This window comes from Lepidochelys kempii, chromosome 10 (genome assembly GCF_965140285.1).
Source record: "Lepidochelys kempii isolate rLepKem1 chromosome 10, rLepKem1.hap1, whole genome shotgun sequence".
Taxonomy (NCBI): domain Eukaryota; kingdom Metazoa; phylum Chordata; order Testudines; family Cheloniidae; genus Lepidochelys; species Lepidochelys kempii.
In genome coordinates, this window is record NC_136389.1 from 31730889 (window position 1) to 31755726 (window position 24838).

Sequence of the window (24838 nt, forward strand, 5' to 3'; positions counted from 1 at the left end):
CGTACACACCTACACATGCATTTAATGGAAGGATCATGATGGGCAAACAACTGCCAATAAATGAAGGATCTTATTTGGGTTGTAGCTGCGCATGCCATCAGACTCCAGGGCAGGCCTGTGCCCCTCCCCCTGTAGCTGGGAGCCCCCCCTAACCTGCACTCTCCAGGGCAGGCCTGTGCCCCCCTGTAGCTGGGAGCCCCCCTAACCCACACTCTCTAGGTCAGGCCTGTGCCCCCACATCGCCTGGGAGCCCCCCCCTAACCTGCACTCTCCAGGGCAGGCCTGTGCCCCCAGCTATCTGGGAGCCCCCCCGGACTCAGGCCCATAGTAACAAAGGGTGCGGGTGTCCAGGGCGAGGTGCGGGTTCAAGGGGCGGGGAGGGGGGAGCCCAGGAGAGCAGAACTGGGGCCTGTCTGCCTGCGGGGGGCGGGCGGGGACAGGGGAGGGGGAGGGGGTGTCTCCCTGAGGGAAGCGCAGGGGCCTGAAGCTCCCGCCGAGGGCTTTGCCCAGAGGGTGCATGGGGCGCTCGGGCCGGGGAAACGGGAGGGCGGAAGGTGGCTCGGGGGCGGGACTCCGGAGCCGGGAGCCCGCGGTCCTTCCGGTGAGGCGGGGCTCCCTCGGCCCTCCCCGAGCTCGGCCTCGTCCCCGCTTGCAGCGCCGGCTGGAGGCGCACGGCCCAGGTGAGCAGCACGGACTGCCCCCCCCGGACCGCGCCCAGCGAGAAACCCCAATGTGGGGGGGTCTGGCTGCAGCCCCCTCCCCCCCGGGGGCTCCTCCAGCAGTTGGGGGAGGAGGGGCACTGGCTGCAGCCCACTTCCCCCTTCCTTGTTGGGGCTCCCCCAGTAGTTGGGGGGGGGGAGGAGGAGCAGGGGGTGCAGGCCAGCTCTAGCCTCTCTGCCAGCTCTTCAGAAGAGGAGGGTTTGGTTGCAGCTTCTTCTGCTTTAAGACAGTACTTGGTCTGTAAATGGGATACCCTCTGCCCTTCCTGGGGTCAGCTGGCCCTGTGTGCACAGACTAAGTAACGGTCCCTATGTGTTGCCTTTCTCTGAAGGCAACTGACTTCTCAGACTGGGAAGTGTGAACAGGGCAATACAAAGTTATTAGGGCTGTCAAGTGATTAAAAAAGTTAATTGCACGATTAATCACACTGTTAAACAATAATAGAATATCATTTATTTAAATATTTTGGATGTTTTCTACATTTTCAAATATATTGATTTTTATTACAACACAGTGCTCACTTTATTTTTATTACAAATATTTGCACTGTAAAAAACAAAAGAAATAATATTTTTCAATTCATCTAGTACAAGTACTATAGTGAAATCTTTTTATTATGAAAGTTGAACTTACCAGTGTAGAATTATGTACCAAAAAACCTGTGTTCAAAAATAAAACAGTGTAAAATTTTAGAGCCTGCGAGTCCACTCAGTCCTACTTCTTGTTCAGCCAGTCACTCAAACAAGTTTGCTTACATTTGCAGGAGATAATGCTTCCCGCTTCTTGTTTACAATGTCACCTGAAAGTGAGAACAGGTGCTCGCATGGCACTGTTGTAGCTAGCATCACAAGATATTTACGTGCCAGATGGGCTAAAGATTCATATGTCCCTTGATGCTTCAACCACCATTCCAGAGGATGTGTCCATGCTGATGATAGGTTTTGCTCAATAACAATCCAAAGCAGTGTGGACTAATGAATATTCATTTTCATCTTCTGAGTCAGATGCCACCAGCAGAAGGTTGATTTTCTTTTTTGGTGATTTGGGTTGTGCGGTTTCCACATCGGAGTGTTGCTCTTTTAAGACTTCTGAAAGCATGCTCCACACCTTGTCCCTCTCAGATTTTGGAAGGCACTTCAGATTCTTAAACCTTGAGTTGAGTGCTGTAGCTATCTTTAGAAATTTTGCACTGGTACCTTCTTTGCGTTTTGTCAAATCTGTGGTGAAGGTGTTTTTAAAAGGAACAACATGTGCTGGGTCATCATCCGAAATTGCTATAACATGAAATGTATGGCAGAATGTAGGTAAAACAGAGCAGGAGACATGCAATTCTCCCCTGAGGAGTTCAGTCACAAATTTAATTAACACATTATTTTTTTAACGAGTGTCCTCAGCATGGAAGTGTGTCCTCTAGAAAAGTGGCCAAAGCATGAAGGGCCATATGACTGTTTAGCATATCTGGCACGTAAATGCCTTGCAATGACAGCTACAAAATTGCAACACGAACGCCTGTTCTCACTTTCAGGTGACACTGTAAATAAGAAGCAGGCAGCATTATCTCCTGTAAATGTAAACAAACGTGTTTGTCTTGGCGATTGGCTGAATAAGAAGTAGGATTGAAGTTTTACTTTGTTTTGGAGTGCAGTTATGTAACAAAAAAAAATCTACATTTGTAAATTGCACTTTCACGATAAAGAGATTGCACTACAGTACTTGTATGAGGTGAATTGAAAAATACTATTTCTTTTGTCTATTATTTTTACAGTGCAAATATTTGTAATAAATATAATATAAAGTGAGCACTGTACACTTTGTGTTCTGTGTTGAAACTGAAATCAATATATTTGAAAATGTAGAAAAACACCCAAGAATATTTAATAAATTTCAATTGATATTCTATTGTTTAACAGTGCAATTAAAACTGTGATTAATCATGTTTTTTTTTTTTGAGTTAATTATGTGAGTTTAACTGAGATTAATTGACAGCCCTAAAAGTTATGTCTGTGTTCCTGGGAAAGTGCTTATCTTGCAACAGTTGAGGGTACAGACGCACTAGCAAGAACTTAAAGTTCTGCTTGCATTTTTCACTTCAGCTAAGTGTGTGCTGTACAAGCTGGAAGGCAGCTATTGTCTAACAGCAGCCTTGCATAAACAGTCTAGGACTGTCAGCAAAGCGTAATGTTGTATTAATTTGAAACCACCTAAGGAGTTTGGTCCCCAGTCCTGCAGAAACTGGCATGCTTAAGTCTCATTGGATGTTGATTCCCTGAGACTACTTGAGTGTTTAAATTTTCACAAGTTTGGGGCCTAGTTTAGTGTCAAGGTTGTTAATCATGATAAACCAAGATAAACATTGGTAAATAGCATAAATAGCGTCTCAGGATCTTGAATGGCTACAGCACTGATACTCAAATTGTGACTCACGAGCTGTAAGTGGCTCTTTAATGTGTCTCCTGTGGATCTTTGCAGCACGTGGTATTAAAACAGTGTGTGATTTAATTGTTAACCAACCTAAGTTATTAACCAATCAAGATGCTTTTACTATGTTGTTAATCAGTTGTCAACCTGCATCAAGTTATTAACTTCTTTGCTGTGAGAATTATATAACTAAATATTTCCCATCATGCTGTTTAAATATGAATAGTACTATAGTGAATGAAACAATGAATTCACATTACTGTGGCTCTTTTGGGTAATGTTGATTGGTAATTTCGCTACTGAACCACTGAGGTATGGGTATCATAGAATCATAGAATATCAGGGTTGGAAGGGACCCCAGAAGGTCATCTAGTCCAACCCCCTGCTCAAAGCAGGACCAATTCCCAGTTAAATCATCCCAGCCAGGGCTTTGTCAAGCCTGACCTTAAAAACCTCTAAAAGGAAAGAGATTCTACCACCTCCCTAGGTAACGCATTCCAGTGTTTCACCACCCTCTTAGTGAAAAAGTTTTTCCTAATATCCAATCTAAACCTCCCCCACTGCAACTTGAGACCATTACTCCTCGTTCTGTCATCTGCTACCATTGAGAACAGTCTAGAGCCATCCTCTTTGGAACCCCCTTTCAGATAGTTGAAAGCAGCTATCAAATCCCCCCTCATTCTTCTCTTCTGCAGGCTAAACAATCCCAGCTCCCTCAGCCTCTCCTCATAACTCATGTGTTCCAGTCCCCTAATCATTTTTGTTGCCCTTCGCTGGACTCTCTCCAATTTATCCACATCCTTCTTGAAGTGTGGGGCCCAAAACTGGACTGGGTATCACTGGGCTACAAGTAATCAGTACCTCCCTTTTATGTCTCATCTAAAAGAAGGGGTCTCCATCAGCACAGTGCCCATTAAGCCTTGCTGGGGCATTGAGTTAGTACTACATCAGAGGGCATAGTGACAGAATCACTTGCTGCTTTCTTAGGGAAACCTCCCAATACAATATCCACTTGGCCTTGGGCTGCTAACTTGTGAGTTCTGACATCCCTGCTTTAAATGAATCTGCAGAGGTAACAACAGGGTTGTTGTTTTGTTTAATTCTTTACAATATGTAAAGAAGTCCTGGGGAAAAACCTTAAGGGAGTTGGAATTTACATTTGAAATTCAGGTATTGTCTACTTTGAAGACTGTGGATGACTGAAGAACTGGAAGGGAAATTATATTACAGGCACCAAGGAAGTGGAACCTGTGTGAAGAGATGTTTCAAAGTAACAGCCGTGTTAGTCTGTATTCGCAAAAAGAAAAGGAGTACTTGTGGCACCTTAGAGACTAACCAATTTATTAGAGCATAAGCTTTCGTGAGCTACAGCTCACTTCATCAGATGCATATCGTGGAAACTGCAGCAGACTTTATATATACACAGAGAATATGAACCAATACCTCCTCCCACCCCACTGTCCTGCTGGTAATAGCTTATCTAAAGTGATCATCAGGTGGGCCATTTCCAGCACAAATCCAGGTTTTCTCACCCTCCACCCCCCCACACAAATTCACTCTCCTGCTGGTGATAGCCCATCCAAAGTGACAACTCTTTACACAATGTGCATGACAATCAAGTTGGGCTATTTCCTGCACAAATCCAGGTTTTCTCACATCCCCCCACCCCCATACACACACAAACTCACTCTCCTGCTGGTAATAGCTCATCCAAACTGACCACTCTTCAAGTTTAAATCCAAGTTAAACCAGAACATCTGGGGGGGGGGGGTAGGAAAAACAAGAGGAAACAGGCTACCTTGCATAATGACTTAGCCACTCCAAGTCTCTATTTAAGCCTAAATTAATAGTATCCAATTTGCAAATGAATTCCAATTCAGCAGTTTCTCGCTGGAGTCTGGATTTGAAGTTTTTTTGTTTTAAGATAGCGACCTTCATGTCTGTGATTGCATGACCAGAGAGATTGAAGTGTTCTCCGACTGGTTTATGAATGTTATAATTCTTGACATCTGATTTGTGTCCATTTATTCTTTTACGTAGAGACTGTCCAGTCTGACCAATGTACATGGCAGAGGGGCATTGCTGGCCCATGATGGCATATATCACATTGGTGGATGTGCAGGTGAACGAGCGTCTGATAGTGTGGCTGATGTTATTAGGCCCTGTGATGGTGTCCCCTGAATAGATATGTGGGCACAATTGGCAACGGGCTTTGTTGCAAGGATAAGTTCCTGGGTTCGTGGTTCTGTTGTGTGGTATGTGGTTGTTGGTGAGTATTTGCTTCAGGTTGCGGGGCTGTCTGTAGGCAAGGACTGGCCTGTCTCCCAAGATTTGTGAGAGTGTTGGGTCATCCTTTAGGATAGGTTGTAGATCCTTAATAATGCGTTGGAGGGGTTTTAGTTGGGGGCTGAAGGTGACGGCTAGTGGCGTTCTGTTATTTTCTTTGTTAGGCCTGTCCTGTAGTAGGTAACTTCTGGGAACTCTTCTGGCTCTATCAATCTGTTGGAGAATCCAGTCGGAGAACACTTCAATCTCTCTGGTCACGCAATCACAGACATGAAGGTCGCTATTTTAAAACAAAAAAACTTCAAATCCAGACTCCAGCGAGAAACTGCTGAATTGGAATTCATTTGCAAATTGGATACTATTAATTTAGGCTTAAATAGAGACTTGGAGTGGCTAAGTCATTATGCAAGGTAGCCTGTTTCCTCTTGTTTTTTCCTACCCCCCCCCCCAGATGTTCTGGTTTAACTTGGATTTAAACTTGAAGAGTGGTCAGTTTGGATGAGCTATTACCAGCAGGAGAGTGAGTTTGTGTGTGTATGGGGGTGGGGGGGATGTGAGAAAACCTGGATTTGTGCAGGAAATAGCCCAACTTGATTGTCATGCACATTGTGTAAAGAGTTGTCACTTTGGATGGGCTATCACCAGCAGGAGAGTGAATTTGTGTGGGGGGGTGGAGGGTGAGAAAACCTGGATTTGTGCTGGAAATGGCCCACCTGATGATCACTTTAGATAAGCTATTACCAGCAGGACAGTGGGGTGGGAGGAGGTATTGGTTCATATTCTCTGTGTATATATAAAGTCTGCTGCAGTTTCCACGATATGCATCTGATGAAGTGAGCTGTAGCTCACGAAAGCTTATGCTCTAATAAATTGGTTAGTCTCTAAGGTGCCACAAGTACTCCTTTTCTTTGTGTGAAGAGAGGGATTTTTATTCAGACTTTTTATACTCTTGGTGCTTTGTTTGTTAATGCCTAGCTAGCTCAATTGCCGGATAGTTTTGGAGGAAAGAATCAGTAACAATCCTGTTCCTTCAGTTAAGCGTTGTCATAGTTACCATTGGAGTTCTTGGCTCCTCCAAGGGGTCTTCAGCAAAAACAGGAAATGCAAGACTTATAAATCCATACATATTAAGGCCAGAAGGGACCATTATGATCACCTAGTCTGACCTCCTGTGTCACACAGGCCAGAGTATTTCACCCTGTATATTCCTCATTAAGTCCAATAACTAACTAGAGCACATTTCTTTACAAATATATGCGATTGGACATAGTATTCCATTAATGGTATCACCAGTGTCAAATACAGAGGTAATAACATCTCCCTATTTCTACCTAATATTCTGCTGCTTATACATTCAAGGGTTGAATTTGCTCTTTTGGCAGTGGCATTGCCATGAGCACACATGTTCAGTCAGTTTTCATTGTTACCCCAAAGTCCTTTTCACAGTCACTGCATTCAAAGATATAGTTCCCCATTCTGTAAGTATGGCCTGCATTCTTTGTTCCTAAATATATGATCTGCATTTGGCTGTATTAAAATACTTCGATCACCCCAAAGTTGCCACGCAGTCCAGATTGCTCTGCTGGGGTGACAGGTCTTCATCCTTATTTACAACCCAACATTTTTTGTGTCATCTGCAACATTTATCAGGCCACTGGATTTTATATTGTCTTCCAGATGGTTGATAAAGATATTCAATATCATTGTAATGAAAGCTGATCGTTGTGTGTCCCTAGTAGAAGCCCCCCAGCTTGATGATGGGTCTCTGTTAGCAATGACGTTTTGAGATCTCAGACAGTTTCTAATCCATTTAATGTGTGCTATATTGATTTCTGAATGATACTATTTTAATCAGCATATCATGAGGTACAAAGACTTGCAGAAGTCAAAGCATATTGTATCAACACTTAAAAAATCAAGCTTATTTGACAGGACCTATTTTCCGTAAAAAAAAAAAAAAAAATCTCGTCAGGCATTAATTCTACCATCCTTTTATTCTTTATTGATTGAGCCTTGTATCAGCCAGGATCAGTGTCAGTCTGACCTATAATTACCCTTATGATCCCATTTACTCTTTTTAAATATTGGCACAACTTTTCCTTCTTTCCAGTCCTCTGGAACTTCCCAAGTATTAAAAGATTTATTAAATATTAATATCAGTGCTCCAGAGATGTCCTCGGCCTACTCTTTTAAAACAGGTGCCAATTATCCTGATTTGTCATTCTAAAAATATTTATCTTTTGGTGAGTCTGTTTAATGTCCTTCTTAGTTACTGTTGGCACAGAAAGGATTTCACTATCATGTGATACCAATATATCATCCAGCTTCTTGCCAAATTAAGAACAGAAATCTTGATTGAACACTCTTGTCTTGTTTGCATCATTAATGATGTAATCACCATCTATATGCATCATGGATCCATATATTGTTAGGATTTCTTTCGTTCCTAATATTTAAAAAAAATTACTTCTGATTGGTTTTAACATTATTGGCCATAGATGGTGTGAAGTAAATATTACATTAAATGTTCAGGATTGAAAGAAATATAGTTTCCTCATTTCCTGAGCACCATCCAGCTTGTGCATTGAGTAAGGCTGTCCCATGGGGGAAAAAGAGTATGTGATTATGTAAATACAGAATGTATAATGCATATGCACAATTGTGGTGCATTGAGATTGCAGTTACTTACATTCTGCCATTTCCTAACTTTTGAGTTGATTTATTAACCTAAATAACCTTCATTTAACATAGTTATTTTTGTACATAGAAATGTAAATAGATTGGCCAGGGATTCAGTTATATAGATAGGGTATTGAATGCCATACCGTCTCTGGGGTAGATGGTGTAATGACACAGCTAATGCCTGGAGAAGCAACTGCTGCAGAGAAATGTGACCTGCATGAGATCTCCTAGAAATAGTATATACTTTGTCTATGGGGAAGGGAAGGAAGAAGCCTGGTCCAAGGCCTGTCAGAAATGTGCTGCAAGTTTATTTTGGAAAATAGAGGCTTCTCACAAGGAGAGACTGCTGTAACACTGGAAACTAGGCCACTTTGCTATGGAAGGGACTATCTTTTGCTGGAATGTCAGTGGTGCCTCACACACTTAAGCTTTCCTCATGCCCATGTGGGTCTGTGCTCTGCTAGCCTCCTAAATATCCTTGTTTTGGGGATCTGTGCTGTCACCTCAACTCAGTTTTTGCCTTCCTTTAGGTTAGAAGTCATGACCCTCACTCCCTTTCTCTGTTCCCTAAACCATACATGTAATATCTTTCCAAATGATAATTGATATCAGTTCAGTTGATTAAAATCCCAGGATGTTGAGCCGGCTGACGTTTGTTGTCAGTTTTAATCTTAACTCCTGTTTGTTTTTCACTTTTAATATGTAATTTTGTCATTTCAGGTTTGTGCCGTGTGTTTGAATGTTGAAAAGAGCCTGGAATGGCTTCAGTAAAAAAAAAAGCTGTGTGTAGATTTTGAAGCTGTGAATTTTCATCAGTTCTTCTCTTCCCCCTTAATCTTCCCCTGTTCTTCGCAGCAGGATAAATGTTTTGTTTCAGAACTAATCAGATGTCTGGTCAGATGTTACATCACATGTGGCAGCCAGATGGATGGGAATGTACTGGGAGTTCTTTCTTACAGGAAACTAACATCCCCAATAGTCACTAAGGGTGGGTGTAACCTTCATTCATTTTGCCAGACTTTTAAAGTATTGGTAGGAATAAACCCACAATCAAGGTCTTTATTTAAAAAAAATTTAAAAAATATAGTTCACTTACAGATTATAATCATAATTGGCTAGCCTCTGCCTTCACTCCCTTCTTGGGAGCAGGGACTGGGTTAATCTCTGATAACAGGACAGAGCAGACAGTGTCCCATTTGCTATGCTGGAATGCTGTACAAGGTTGGGATGTCACACTGTAGGGTGTTGTGGGGGCTGAACACTACACTCTATGCCAAAAGTCCAGGAGATGGCTTATCTGAGGGGAGGGACTTGACAGCTGACGGGCTTGGTATCTGCTTCTGGAGAGCCACATGTAAAAGATAGACCTGCCTTACTTTCCTCTGTCTGCAGCACTCAAGAAATGCCATTACGCTTGTTTCACTTTCCCTGAGTGGAGTTTGGTTGAGACAGGAGAGGAAGAGGGAGGCGAATTTACTTTTATCTGATGCAACATTCCAGCATAGCAATTGGTACTCTGTGCTGTCCTGTCCCGATGTCATTAGAGATCAACTCAGCCCCTGTTTCAGCTAGCCAGCCCCCTGCCACATCCAGATTTCTTTCTGCGTACTTGCCAGAATTGTTTCTTTAAATTTTCTGTACCTCTTGGCTGCTGTATGATTGGCAAGAGTCCATACTGTGGGGTCCTTTACCTCTCAGCTTGTTTCCCTCTGCTATAGTGCTAGGGCATCCTGCTGTGACCTGGCTGGCAAAGAAATGTTAGCAGAAGCCTCCTCTCTCTCTGGAGAGCTGTGAGAGGGAGAGGCAGGTCTAGCTGTTGCATAGAGGAGCTGAGAATACTGTCTGACCCCTCAGGTCCTGGGCTATAGGTGAGAGCCTGATTTTGTATGTTAAGTGGGAAAGAGGGTGATTGATTTTGCTTGAGCAGCTGAATCCATGATGGGAGAGGAACATAAGGAGGGCCATAGTGAGTAAGACCAATGGTCCTTCTAGCCCAGTATCCTGTCTTCCAACAGCAGCCACTGCCATGTGGTTCAAAGGGATTGAACAGAGCAATTACTGAGTGATCCATCCCTTGTTATCCAGTCCCAGCTTCTCGCAGTCCGAGTTTAGGGACATCTGGGGAATAGGGTTGGGTCCTTGATCATCTGGGCTAATAGCCATTGGTGGACCTATCCTCCATGAACTTATCCAATTCCTTTTTGAACCCAGTTTTATTTTTGGCCTTCACAGCATCCCTTGGCAATGAGTTCCACAGGTTGACTGTATGTTGAGTGAAGTATTTCCTTTTGTTTGTTTTGAACCTGCTGCCTGTTAATTTCATTGGATGAGCCCCAGTTCTTATGTGAAGGGGTAAATAACACTTCCCTATTCACTTTCTCCACATCGTTCGTGATTTTATACGCCTCTGTCAGATCGTCCCTTACTCATCTCTTTTCCAAGCTGAAAATTCTCTGTCTTTTTAAACTCTCCTTGTATAACAGCTCTTCCATATCCCTGATCATTTTTGTTGCGCTTCTCTGTGCCTATTCCAATTCTAATGTATTTCTGCAGAGACAGGGTGCCCAGAACTGCATGCAGTATTCAAGGGGTAGATTTACATAGTGATATTTTCTGTCTTATCTGTCCATTTCCTAATGGTTCCTAACATTTGGTTAGCTTTTTTGAATGCTGCTGCACATTGAGTGGATGTTTTCAGAGCACTGTCCACAATGACTCCAAGATCTTTCTTGAGTGGTGACAGCTAATTTAGTCCCCATCATTTTGTATGTATAGTTGTTTTCCAATGTGTATTACTTCGCATTAATCAACATTGAATTTCACCTGCCATTTAGTTGTCCAGTCATTCAGTTTTGTGAGATCCCTTGTAACTCTTTACAGTCTGCTTTGGATTTAACTATCTTGAGTAATTCAGTGTCATCTGCAAATTTTGCCATTTCACCGTTTAATCTGTTTCCTAGATCCTTTATGAATATGTTGAAGAACACTGGTCCCAGTACAGCTCCTTGAGGGATCCCACTGTTTACCTCTCTTTGCTGTGAAAACTGACCATTTATTTCTAACCTTTGTTTCCTGTCTTTTAACCAGTTACTGATCCATGAGAGGACCTTCCCTCTTATCCCATGACTGCTTACTTTGCTTAAGAGGCTTTGATGTGGGACCTTGTCAAAGGTTTCCTAAACGTCCAAGTAGACTATATCCACTGGATCACCCTTGTCCACATGTTTGTTGACCCCCTCAAAGATTTCTAATAGATTGGTGAGGCATGATTTTCCTTTACAAAACCATGTTGACTGTTCCCCAACATATTGTGTTAATTTATGTGTCTGATGATTCTGTTCTTTACTATAGTTTTAAGCAATTTGCCTGGTACTGAAGTTAGGCTTACTGGCCTGTAATTGTCAGGATCACCGCTGGAGCTTTTTAAAAAAATTGGAGTTACATTAGCTGTCCTCCCATCATCTTGTACAGAGGCTGATTTAAGCAGTAGGTTACATACCACAGGTTTCAGAGTAACAGCCGTGTTAGTCTGTATTCGCAAAAAGAAAAGGAGTACTTATGGCACCTTAGAGACTAACCAATTTATTTGAGCATAAGCTTTCGTGAGCTACAGCTCACTTCATCGGATGCATACTGTGGAAAGTGTAGAAGATCTTTTTATACACACAAAGCATGAAAAAATGGGTGTTTACCACTAGAAAAGGTTTTCTCTCCCCCCACCCCACTCTCCTGCTGGTAATAGCTTATCTAAAGTGATCACTCTCCTTACAATGTGTATGATAATCAAGGTGGGCCATTTCCAGCACAAATCCAGGGTTTAACAAGAACGTTAAGGGGGGGGGGTAGGAAAAAACAAGGGGAAATAGGTTACTTGCATAATAACTTAGCCACTCCCAGTCTCTATTCAAGCCTAAGTTAATTGTATCCAATTTGCAAATGAATTCCAATTCAACAGTCTCTCGCTGGAGTCTGGTTTTGAAGTTTTTTTGTTGTAATATCGCAACTTTCATGTCTGTAATCGTGTGACCAGAGAGATTGAAGTGTTCTCCGACTGGTTTATGAATGCTATAATTCTTGACATCTGATTTGTGTCCATTTATTCTTTTACGTAGAGACTGTCCAGTTTGACCAATGTACATGGCAGAGGGGCATTGCTGGCCCATGATGGCATATATCACATTGGTGGATGTGCAGGTGAACGAGCATCTGATAGTGTGGCTGATGTTATTAGACCCTGTGATGGTGTCCCCTGAATAGATATGTGGGCACAGTTGGCAACAGGCTTTGTTGCAAGGATAGGTTCCTGGGTTAGTGGTTCTATTGTGTGGTATGTGGTTGGTGGTGAGTACTTGCTTCAGGTTGGGGGGCTGTCTGTAGGCAAGGACTGGCCTGTCTTCCAAGATTTGTGAGAGTGTTGGGTCATCCTTCAGGATAGGTTGTAGATCCTTAATAATATAATAATATAGCGCAAGTAGAGTAGGGGCGTTAGGGGACGAGAGCTGAGGAAGCGTTGTTCTAAGTCAGCCATAAAAATGTTGGCATACTGTGGGGCCATGCAGGTACCCATAGCAGTGCCACTGATTTGAAGGTATACATTGTCCCCAAATGTAAAATAGTTATGGGTAAGGACAAAGTCACAAAGTTCAGCCACCAGGTTAGCCGTGACATTATCGGGGATAGTGTTCTTGACGGCTTGTAGTCCATCTTTGTGTGGAATGTTGGTGTAGAGGGCTTCTACATCCATAGTGGCCAGGATGGTGTTTTCAGGAAGATCACCGATGGATTGTAGTTTCCTCAGGAAGTCAGTGGTGTCTCAAAGGTAGCTGGGAGTGCTGGTAGCGTAGGGCCTGAGGAGGGAGTCCACATTTTACCATTACATATTACCATTTACATATTACATATTACCAGCAGGAGAGTGGGGTGCCACAAGTTCTCCTTTTCTTTTTACATACCAGAGTTACTAGTTTTGCAGTCTCATATTTGAATTCCTTCAGAACTGTTGGGGTGAATTGGTTCCAAAACCATCTCTATTGAAACCTCAAACTGGGACAGTTTCTCAGAGTTGTCACCTAAAAAGAATGGTTCAGGTGTGGAAATCTCCAACACATGGTCTGCAGTGAAGACCAATGCAAATAATTCAAGTAGCTTCTCCACAATTGCCTTGTCTTCCTTGAGTGCTCCTTTAGTTTATCGGTTGTCCAGTGGCCCCACTGATTGTTTGGCAGGCTTCTTGATTATCATCTTTCCACCAAGTTTCTGTGATGCCTATTATATCAATATTGACATTTAATACCAGGCACTCAAGTTCACCCGTCTTAGTATTTAGATTTTTAGCATTTGTATACAAGCACTTATAAAATTTGTCAATATTTAGTTGTCTGCATTCATGTGATGTAGTTGAATGGGACTCTTTTTAAGTTGATTGTTTCTCTTCCTAGCCTACAGGTACTTTATAAACTCCTATCCTTTCCTTTTTACTAGGCTATGGAGAATCCCTGTTAAATAGATCCTTCCCTAAGGGATGTCTCTGTCTGAAAAAAGTGCTTCTCCGCATCTGTTGGCTTTCCCCCAGCTTTTAGTTTGAAAATTTTTCTACAAACTTTTTAATTTTACTTGCCAGCAATCTGGTTCCATTTTGATTTAGGTGGAGCCCATCCTTCCTGTACAGGCTCCTCCTTTCCCAAAAGGTTCCTCCATTCCTAATAAACATAAATCCCTCCTCCCAACACCACTGCCTCAGCCACCCATCGAGATGCTGCATTTCTGCCTGTCTAACTGGCTCTGCGTGTGGAACTAGAAGCATTTCAGAGAATGCCACCATGGAGTCCTGGACTCGAATCTCTTACCAGGACTGCACATAAGTCTGTCTGTCTGTCTGTCTGTCATTGAGAGATCTGCAACCTTCATGTCTGGCAAGCAATTGGCTATGTGTTTCTCCTAGTTATCAGAAGCCTGGGCAGTTGGGGACCTCCCTCTGGAGCCATCTGCTTCTCCAGAAGCAGCTAGAGCAGCAGCATGCTTTTAACCATTTCATGTTTGCTCTCTACTAAAGGCACATGCAGGAGTGGGCAGGAAGCCTGCCATTGCCATGTGACGTGGCTGGCTCTGTAGTTGGTGAAGACCTTCATGCCCTCTCCTCCTTTATAAATACTCTGGAAGGAGCCGCCTGTGAATGCACTCTGGTTAGAATAACTAGAGAAGGCTGGGTGTGCCTGAGCAGCAGCAGTGTGTGCTCAGAACTTGGGCTACATGGGGCATGTCAAGTGCTGAGCAGCATCAAAACCTTTTCTATATGTGCTGTTGACCGGTCTGTCATTACAGAATGTGGTGTTACAGGAATGTGGGTTGACCGGTCTGTCATTACAGAATGTGGTGTTACAGGAATGTGGGTTGACCGGTCTGTCATTACAGAATGTGGTGTTACAGGAATGTGGGTTGACCGGTCTGTCATTACAGAATGTGGTGTTACAGGAATGTGGGTTGACCGGTCTGTCATTACAGAATGTGGTGTTACAGGAATGTGGGTTGACCGGTCTGTCATTACAGAATGTGGTGTTACAGGAAATAGTGTTGGTGATTCAGTAGGGGGCACTATTTAATCTGAGTCAGTACTGAGCTGGTACTAGGGCACTGTGCTGTTGAAGGGGCCATCGGTCAAGAGAGACATAAAATGTTGGTACAAATGGCTTTCGGCATCCATGGCATTTTTAGGAGTATATAGGTGTTCTTGCCACACATCAGGGTAGGCAATTACATACTTATTATGTAATTCTTTCCCCTGCAGTTTCAGTTTGTACAGGATTGTTCTTCATTTCCTGTTGAGCACTTTTGCTTGGAACATGGCAGGCATTCGTCTAGAGGCGGCGTCATTTCAGAGATTGGTGAAGTGATTCATATTATAGCAGAGTTACGCTGAGCTTTCCGGCAAGAATATGTCTACGCTGCAGCTGTGGGTGCGATATGCAGCTTGAGTAGATGCACCCATGCTCGCTGTACCCTAGCTAGCTCATTAAAAATAGCAGAGGATGCTCCGGCCTGGGCTTCAGCACCTGCTGCACAAGCCCACCTGTTGACGACATCCTCGCTGCTCTTTTTAGCAAGCTACCTAAAGTACAGCTAGCATGGGTGCATCTACTGGAGCTGCCATTCACACCCACCACTGCAGTGTAGATGTACTATAAAGCTCCTGTTTTCGCATGCTCACAACCTCCTGAAAGTTTTTCCCTTTGCGGCTGGAGCTTTCTTAGCTTGGTCCCAGAAAAGAATTTTGAGAAGGCTTGAACTTGATTTTGGCCTTTAAGGCATTTTATATTATTGGAATATGGGAAAAATGCACTTTTCCCATCATTTAAAATATTCTTTTGTACACTAATAACTCAAAAATGGATGAGCCACGACCCCCTCTAAACGTTGTGTGTAAATAGTCCCTACTGGTGAGCTGGTCTTTTACTAGATTTGGAGGGGAATAGTTCACACTGAAGAGTTGTAAATTGCTTCTGAGCATAGTGAGTGGTTGTATTCTAACAAAAGCCCTGTCCCCTTTCGTGACATCCCAATATACAGCTTCATAGCATTTTTTGACAGGCCCAAAGGAACTGTTACATTGAAACACACACAGTCCTCGAAACTGTTCTTGCTGGCCTTTGCTTTTTCAGATGTGCCTTGCAGGAAAAAGTCTCCAGTCCAACAGTACAGCAGCAAAGGTGAACCTCACTGGTTTTACCTGCGTGAGATGTGAACTTTGCTTCCGAGTGCCCAAGTCATATTAATACTTAGCATAGATCTTCAAGTGCTTTATACAGGTGAGTAAATGTAATTATCCCTGTTTTACAGATATTGCAACTGTGACACAGAGTGGAACAGTGATTTTCTGAAGCTCGCACATCAAGTCAGTGGCAGAACCAGAAAAAGTACCCAGGTCTCCTGATTCCCAACCCTGTGCGCTGAACACTGCCACTCATCTCACTGATGTGTAAATGTTCAAAAGTTATTTGGGATCATACTTAGGCAGTTTTAGCAGAAGTTCTGATGCAAGCATGTCTACAGCAGATGTGCTACCACCGTGCTTGCTATAATCCAGTACGTTCGGACTAAATGAGTTTGTTAGCGTGAAGAATGTCATCTTCTTACTTGACTGATCTGTGGACTGTGTATGTTCAGAGCCTTTTCTGCTCACTTTGCTGTCTGAACTGTTTGTTTCTCTTTACTGCTGTGAGCCCTGCTGAGCCAGCACAGGTCTTGAAATGGTTCTTAGTTTTCTTTGGCTTGTGTATCATTTAACAGAATTGCATAATCTTTGTTACAGGTTGTTTTCAGGGCTAGCAATTAGAAATTTATTTTTACTTGTAAATTTAGCAGATTTGATTTGATTTGATTTGGATTCCGTAAAAGAGAAAAACTGGAGCCCCGGGCTGCTATTTTACAAACACTTGTCAGAGCAGAGGCCAACTTTGCATTGCCTGACTTAGCTGCCTATAAGTGTTAACCTGGTTGTAGACTGTGTCTAGTTTGTCCAATAAATTAGAGCTTTTGTATTCATTTGGATAAAAGGATCTGTGTAAAGGTCACCATCATGGAAATTAGTTCCTGTAAATACATAAAAAGAGTTTATTTCATTTTTTTTTAAATGACAGTTTTCCAGAATGATGCCAAGAAAAAGAAAGCGGTTAACTCCATTAAATGCTGTCCAAAGTAAACCAGGCTTCTCTCCAGCTGACACCTCTGGGAGCCTGACAGTTCTCCTTGATGGGAATTCCTCTCCAGTAAGCAGCAAATACTTCAGTGAAGAGAAGAGGACATCTTCCCGGCTAGGGACAGACTTTTTCAACCAACCCTGCATCAACCTGGCTAAATCATTTCTAGGACAGGTAATTGATACAAGGACTCATGCTCGTGTCTGTGCCAATAGGTTTACTTTATGGTACAGCACACACCAACAACATAAGTTGTTGGACCATAACTGCATCCTTTTACTGGGTTTTAATTCCAAGGCTCTCTGCTGTTACAGGAAATATGGGCTCACTCCTGCTCTTGGTGAAATCACTGGGACTTTTGGGAACAGGGTTGGGCCCATTTTGGTTGTATGAGCAGAACCAGTCTCTTATCAGATCTCTTTTCTATTGCATTTTGCATTAAGCTTATCTTGAAGCTTTATTTTTTTTTAATCCGGTTTACTCACTGAAATGGGATTGGTGACTGATCCAGGGCCATTATTCTTGTAACAGGTATTCCTATATGTTGGCTTTGTATTTTCTTTGGCTGGGTGGCCTAGTGGATAGGGCACTGAACTGTGACTCAGGAAACCTGAGTTCTATTCCCAGCTCAGGTGTGCTGGGTGATCCTGGGCCAGTTATTTCCCTTCCTCTGTCTCAGTTTCTGTATATATGAAACGGGGATAATGCTTCTGACCTCCTTTGTAAAGCGCTGTGAGATCTATGGATGAATAGCAGTTTATAAGGGCTATGGATTATTATAATGCTATAATATGTCAGAATAGTTACTTCTCTCTGAAAACCCAAACTACCATTCTAGACTTTGTGCCTTCTTTCGTGCTGCCTTGTATCCTTGGAACAGCCTCGCACTTAACATACACCAAGCTCTCTCCTCTTAAGAGGCAGATATTGCCTCTTTTTTTGCAGATGTGAAGGGTCTTAACTCTGCCTGAATCAGCATGGATCGATCCTACAGAAAAGGCAAGGTGCATGATTTCACCCTTCCTTGTGCACTACTTAACTGTGTTCCATCAAGGATCCCTTTGCACTAGAATACAATGTGTTTTGTGGGGCAGGCTGTGGGTGTCACAGGGGTGGGGCTGTTGGATCTTTGACTGTGCACATCCATCAGACATTCTCTACCTACCCATAGGCGGGGAGCCACAGGAGCCCTGAGGCTGTGATAGCAGCTGCATAATATCTTCACGGCCTTCCCCCTGAGGGACCAGAAATCCCCATTACATAGTTCAGTTAGATGAGTTGTGTACTTTAGCCCAGAATTAGCCCTTAAATCTTTCAAACTCCACCCACACACTGCTGAGGCACTCCAAAGGTCTCAAACTTGTGTGTTCCAGCTCTGTATTGTCCTGTGTTGTGCCTGTTATCGCTCTTGGAATTTTTTTTTTTTTTTTAAGTTGTCATGGAAAAGTTTCTGTCAGTCTTAGATTTGGTAAAAGTTTTGGATTTTGTCTTACAAAACCTAAATTTTGGGCCATACTTGGCCTGACAGTAACTCTTTAAAATGCATTTGGTCATATTAGTATGCACCGTCAATAGGACACAGAAACCTGAATAGAATAGAATACATCATAGGATATTTTGCATATGTACTAGTGAATGAGGATAGGTAAGGGCATTTGCTTATTTTTCCACTAGGAGAAACCCTTGTCTTTATTCTACTTCAGTGAATTGTTTTTGCTGTAATGGAGGACAAAATACAGATGTAGTTTGCTAATCATCAGTGAAAGAGGTGTCCTGAGTGGCTTTCTTTGTGCACATTTGGGGTAGCTGAGAAATCAAGGAAATAGCTATGTGAATCTTAAAACCACAATTTGATCTTCAGCATTTCTTCTGTTTAAAAGAAAGAGTTATCCATGTGTGTCTGATGCTTTTGGAGCATAAAAGCTGACTGTCATTAGTCACAGATCATGACTTCAGATTGGCCAAAAAATTAGTATGCTTCTGAAGTCTCTCTGTGCATATTCCATGATTGAAAATGGTAAACTCAATAATTTCTCTGATACTGTTGATAACTCGGGAGTTGTTAAAAACAGATTCTAAAATGCAACAGTTGTAGTGTTTGATGCAGATCTCTGGCAAATCCATTACTGGATCAGGCCAACAATTGCTTTAGCAATCCAGTGCAAGCATCTGGCAGGAATTAAGCTCTCTGCTTCATGAGGGTCATTCCAAAACCACTTATTTTTAAATATGGGAGTGCAGAATGTAGTATAATTAAACAGAGAGTTTGTGCCCAAAAGAGGCTACGTTGAAGTATTTCATAAACACATTAAATAAAACAAGATGTCTGGAAACAACATTAGGTCAAACCACAAAAAACAATGTGTATGGATTTTGCTTATGTTTTGTTTCTCTCTCTCTCTCGTTTTAAAATTCTTTTCACCATTCTCTATTTCTCCACCTACACTGAATTATTTACCTGAGTGCCAGCAGCAGGGAGCCTGTTTCAATAGTGAAGTTTTGTCAAGCTGTTGCCCAGAGTCTCTCCACTGCATGTTATGTAGTGTGGAAATTACAAAAGTATTATTAATACCCTGTTTATGACTATGTGCCCAGCTGGGGACCAGAACTTGGTACTAGTCTTGGTAAGACTGTGTCCAATGATGAAGTTATTTCATCATATTTGTTGTCATATTTTCCTCTGAATTAAATAATACACATTTAATGATGTGCTAAAGTTGTGATTTAGAGTCAGTGTCAGTGAGTTAACAGGTGGCACTCTTTGCTTCAGCCAATACACATGTTGGATGGAACAAAAAACAAGTGTGCAGGCTGGAAAAAATGACCTTATTTTATGCCTCTGTAACAACATAAATTTGTACTGCATGATACAGTCACATTGAAAAAAATGGAACTTATGTTAGGAACTTATGATAGGTAAGTGTCTGGATCCTTGGACTGAGGTGTGGCACCGGATGGGAGCTGGAAAAGCTCACATTAGTTTGCAGTGCATTCTATGGGAGATGATGGAGAAGCACCCATTATGCTGTGTGATAATCCCTGATTCTTTACATTTCTGTACTTCTCATGCTTTTTCCAGTGACCAAGGCTGTGTCTACACTACAGGGACTATTCTGGCATAGTTATGTTGGTGTAGCTGTGCCAGCAGAGCCTTGTAGTGTAAGTGCAGCCTACATCAATGGAAGGGGTTTTTCATTTGTTGTAGGAACACTGGCTCCCCAAACAAAGTTAGCTTCTGTCGACATAGCTGTGCCTACACTCAGGGTTAGGTCGGCATAGCTGCATGGGTCAGGGGGTTGAGTTTTCTTCACACTCCTGACTAATATAGCTATGTTGACCTAACTAAAGGGTTCCTTACTGTGGGACTCACTAACACACACTTTTGACCTCTCTTTCAGATTTTAGTTCATAAACTTCCTGATGGCAGAGAACTCCGGGGAAGGATTGTGGAAACGGAGGCATATCTGGGTGGGGAAGATGCAGCTTCCCATTCAAAGGGAGGGAAGCAAACTGCAAGAAATGCAGCAATGTTCATGAAACCAGGAACCCTGTATGTGTACCAGATCTATGGGATTTATTTCTGCATGAATGTTTCCAGCCAGGGTAAGTGGGGACTCAAGAGTTATAATGATTACGGAATGAGGTGCTTCCATAGTGCAGATATTCATACTTGCCATGTCCTCAGTCATTTATGAGTTTCATACAGACTCTTAGTCTGCAAAGACAGTTGCTACCACCACCTTTGCCTCCCCTCGTGACTTAGGCCTGGCCTACACTGGGGGCGGGGGGGGAGGAGTGGGGTTTCTATTTAAGTTACGCAACTTCAGCTACGTGAATAACGTAGCTGAAGTCCACGTACTTAGATCTACTCACCGCGGTGTCTTCACTGCAGTGAGTCGACTGCAGCTGCTCCCCTGTCGACTTCGCCTGTGTCTCTCGCAACGGTGGAGTACAGGAGTCGAGGGGAGAGCGCTCGGGCGTCAATTTATCGCATCTAGACTAGACGAGGCTAGACGCAATAAATCGACCCCTGCTGGATTGATCACTGCCCAGCGATCTGGCAGGTAGTGTAGACATACCCTTGGTGCTTCTGCTCATGGACCCGTAGCTAAAAACAACCCCGGAAGACTTGGCCACTTTAAATTTAATGTTGCCATTGACAACTAGTGAGTATTACACACATATTGCAGGCAGGGCCTGTCTCTTACCACGTGTATGTAATGGATTTAGCAGAATGGGGACCCGATCTCAGATGAGGCCTCTAGGCAGTACTGGAATACATATAATATTTGAGTCTCTAAGGTATAATCTGTATTTGACAAACTTTTCTTAGGATGAATTTAGAAAATTCTCGGTGTTGTTATCCTGAGATGCTGCCTCATGTGTGCAACTTCTGTGCTAGTCACCACTGATGGTGGTTCATGATAAATTTGTTTACAGTCTTTCGAGGACACAATGTAGCTGGATCTATAGATTATGTATTAATTATATTGATTGATTAAGAACTCTCAGTTATCACTTTGAGGGTTGACAGGTTCGTGTCCCAATATCAGGCTCAGTATTATTAAAATTACTATATATTTGGGAACCCCGATGTGCACTGTTGCAACACTCACACTATAGGAACCCTTCTATATTTACAATAATTTATTAATACATTTAGCACAGTCACAAACACACTAACTCTGTAAGGTAGATAGAGATAATACAGAATGTACATCTCTACATTCAGCTCAGGATATACTCCATATACTCACATTATCTCTTGCAGAACAACCTGAAATGTTAGCCATCACCTTCCTCATCATCACCAGTGGCCATTATTCTGGCCCTTCCCAAGGGCTACATCTCTCTCTCCTCCCGCATACAGGCTGGGATACAGCTTTTATAATATGTTACACTAACGCCACTATGTCTAATGCGTTGGGGTTTCTCCCCTCTTCCTTATTTGTATTTCCTCACCTACCAAAGTTGGCGTGTCATTCTCCTATAGGTTAGCATATTCATGATCTCAACTTATTGTCATGTAGGTCAACTCGTTGCCATGACACTATTGTGGTCAGACATTTGTGGACGTTTTATCCCAAAGCTGGTGTTAGCTCATGTTCCTGTGGTTGGCTGATGTCATTATGGACAAAATTCCCCCTCACACTATTATTTCCAGTTCCCCAAAACTTAGGGGTGATCATTAGGTCACTGATCTGTGCCAAAGTTCCTAGGCCTCAAGTCTTATGCTAACTGCTGAAGCCAGTGTCTTACAGGATACATGCCTTATATTTTACTTCCTTATGTGTCTTATATTTACTGTTGAATATAGGCAGCATATAATGAAGGCAAGGCAGTGAATATAATAAAGGCAAGCTAGCTTTATGGGCTATAACAAGTCCTCATATCTGGTGGAATGATGGGAAAATTCGGTGTCTCCTGCCCAAATCATGAGGGGTTGCTGCTGTTGGAAAAGGACTGTGAAATATCAGAGTCTGTGCCTTGATTTACCTTAAAAGAAAATTCCCTTATTTTTGAAGAACTTCAAACTTGTTTCATTGTTGTTTTTAAAGATAGTTAAACTCTCGGTCTTCTGAACAATTTATGCACACAAAGAAAAATTAATAAGTCATCTGAGAGCTGCACGTTTGGGAAGAATCACTACAGATTGACTGAAGTAAACTTCTTGCACTGTGGTGATAATATTAGGAAGCCCTCATCAGGGGAGCTGGGACTGCAGTTGGTGTGAAGGACTTCAAGTTATACTGAAACTTATCTGAAAATATCCTTCCAAGCCTGCCAATATGTTATTCATTGAAGTGCAGAATGACTTTCCTTCAGTCCTACTTTGTCTCACTTCCTGTGCAGTTCGGAATAAAGTTATGGGTTACTAAAGACATCCTAATATTGCAATAGGTTATTCTTAGAGGAACTATTTAATTTATTTTATTTTGGAATTTTCAGATGATATTTTTTAATGGTTTTGCATTTGTGCCAAGGAGGTTTTTTTTTAAAAAAATCACTTGGCATTTTCCTAAGTAGGAAGCAAATGTTCGTAGTACAAGTGACCATGAATCTTCAGATGTCAGTCTTTGGAGCTCAGCCAGCCAGCCAGCCAGTGTCAGCTTAAAACCATAGGGAAGAACTAGTATATCTCCCATGGCTGTTCCAGGAGGAATCTTGTGTTCCTGAATGGAGGAGTCTGGATTGTATTGGACTAGCACATGTGAATTTCATTAAGATGTCTCTGTCGAGTCTGTCCAGATAATAAAAGGCAGAGTGCTTCCTCAGCTGGGATGGGATTTATACAGCTTGAAATATTGGAAATAATAATCTTCTGTTAAAAAAAACAAAACAACCACCATCTTTTGTGCTTAAATTGAGTCCCTTGACTTGATAGAAATTGGCTCTGTCAGCAGCTTTTCCTCAGATACCTGTGTTCAGGCTTATTAGAAGGGTTGATGTCTGTGTGCGGTCTGTTCATATATTCACTGGGTTGTTTTTGTTTTAAGATAAAAATTTGTCCTCATCAGTAGCCCTACAGGGGATTTGCAAGAACAAATTTGCCCCTCGTGGGCTGCTCTTCCATTGTACGTCTGAGTCTTGTATTGGAGCTGAGAGCGTCAGGTGGGTTGGTGAAGCATTTATACAGATACATGTCAGAACATGTAAAGAACAGCTAGGCAGAGTCTGTTGATACAGATTGCCTTGCTCCTGTAGTAGCTTCCAAAGACCTGTCTACATTGAGGAAATCCGTCCCCTTGGAACTGCACTGATGTCATTGTGCTGCGGCAGACATCCAGCATTGGTGCAGAAGTAGCTGTGATTCTTTCTTGGGGTGCCCAGGGCTGTGAGTCACTGTTACCCCCCCTTGCCTCTGTGAGAGAGAGACAGAGAGAGAGACTTGTTTGTGCTAAACTCCGTGTCAGCTCCCTGACATCCCCAGTCTATTAGTCACCCAAACAAATTCCTCAGGGCTCTGCCAGCCCCTGCTTTGTCTTGAAAGTTAACACTGGATGTACCCCAGTCCCTGAGCTCCTCTGAGTGTCCCCCTGTAGTGTTCAGCCCCTGTCACCGGTCGCTCTCAGTAATTACCAGATTTCCTATTCCCAAAGGAACGGTATATATACACACACAGCTTCATTGGTACAGCTCAGGATCAGGGTCTGTAAGACACCATAGCACAGAGATGTATTTATAGTGAAACAATTGTAAGTTTATTGTCAAAGATAAAGATTTAAGAGATACTGAGAAAGGATAATGGAAACAGAAATGGTTACATGTAAAGCAAAAGGTATAACATGGTCCTTAGAGCCTACATTTACCTTTAACAGGCTGAAATCCTTGTCTAAAGCAGCGTCTCGTCTAAAGCTTCTGCCTAATGTCACCAATCTACATGGCTAGGATCCAGCATTCATGAATGCAAAAGGCGCTGTTCTTTTTGCTCCCTTGCTGATGGACAACCAAAATATCTGTCTTGTCCCCCAGTTATAGACCAGTAAAGGTTGGAAACACCCTCCATTTGTTCTTCAGTGTGCTGACCCTCAGGAGGACTTCTCAGCCTCATGCTGACTTGGAATGCAAATGTAGCTCCTGTGTGTTTGGCTTACAGTGCTTAATTTACATCAGAGACAGGGACAGGTGAATGGCTATAGTTTGTCCGGCAGAAAACCTGTTTGTCAAATTTGCTTTTTAAAATAGTTTAAAACATATTTTAGTAGGTACATATAACTGCTTACACACCATCTGTATGTACAGCTTTCATCAGGTATGGCCAGTGTGTCTCCAGCTTTCATTTGATACCTTACAATTCATAATTTATAGATAAATACCATGAAAGCAATGTGTTCGCAGTAGTGAGTTTGTCAGCCCTGATAGGAATTGCTGACAGAGTAGTGAATCCTTTGCCAGTTGGCACCACTAGGCTTTTGTATTGCAGCAGCTCAATCCAGTAATTTACCAAAGGAGCAGGACTTGCATAATACCCGCTTCTTCGAGTGCTGGTCCTTACATGTGTATTCCACAAGTGGATACACACGTGCACCCTGCGCCTG

General features: G+C 42.6%; 1 protein-coding gene across 19 annotated transcripts in view; it reads left to right on the forward strand.

Annotated features, from left to right (window-relative positions):
* Positions 1–557: 557 nt before the first annotated feature.
* Positions 558–24838, forward strand: part of MPG (N-methylpurine DNA glycosylase) — a 95132-nt gene continuing 70851 nt past the window's right edge. For 14 of the 19 annotated variants that reach the window (XM_078854592.1, XM_078854598.1, XM_078854601.1 and 11 more), the window contains exons 1-3: positions 16085–16185; positions 16740–16973; positions 20198–20402. In XM_078854592.1, the coding sequence (XP_078710718.1) occupies positions 16135–16185; positions 16740–16973; positions 20198–20402 (490 nt within the window). In that variant the 5' untranslated portion in view covers positions 16085–16134. The other 5 variants (XM_073362681.2, XM_073362682.2, XM_073362687.2 and 2 more) reach the window with 5 other exon arrangements.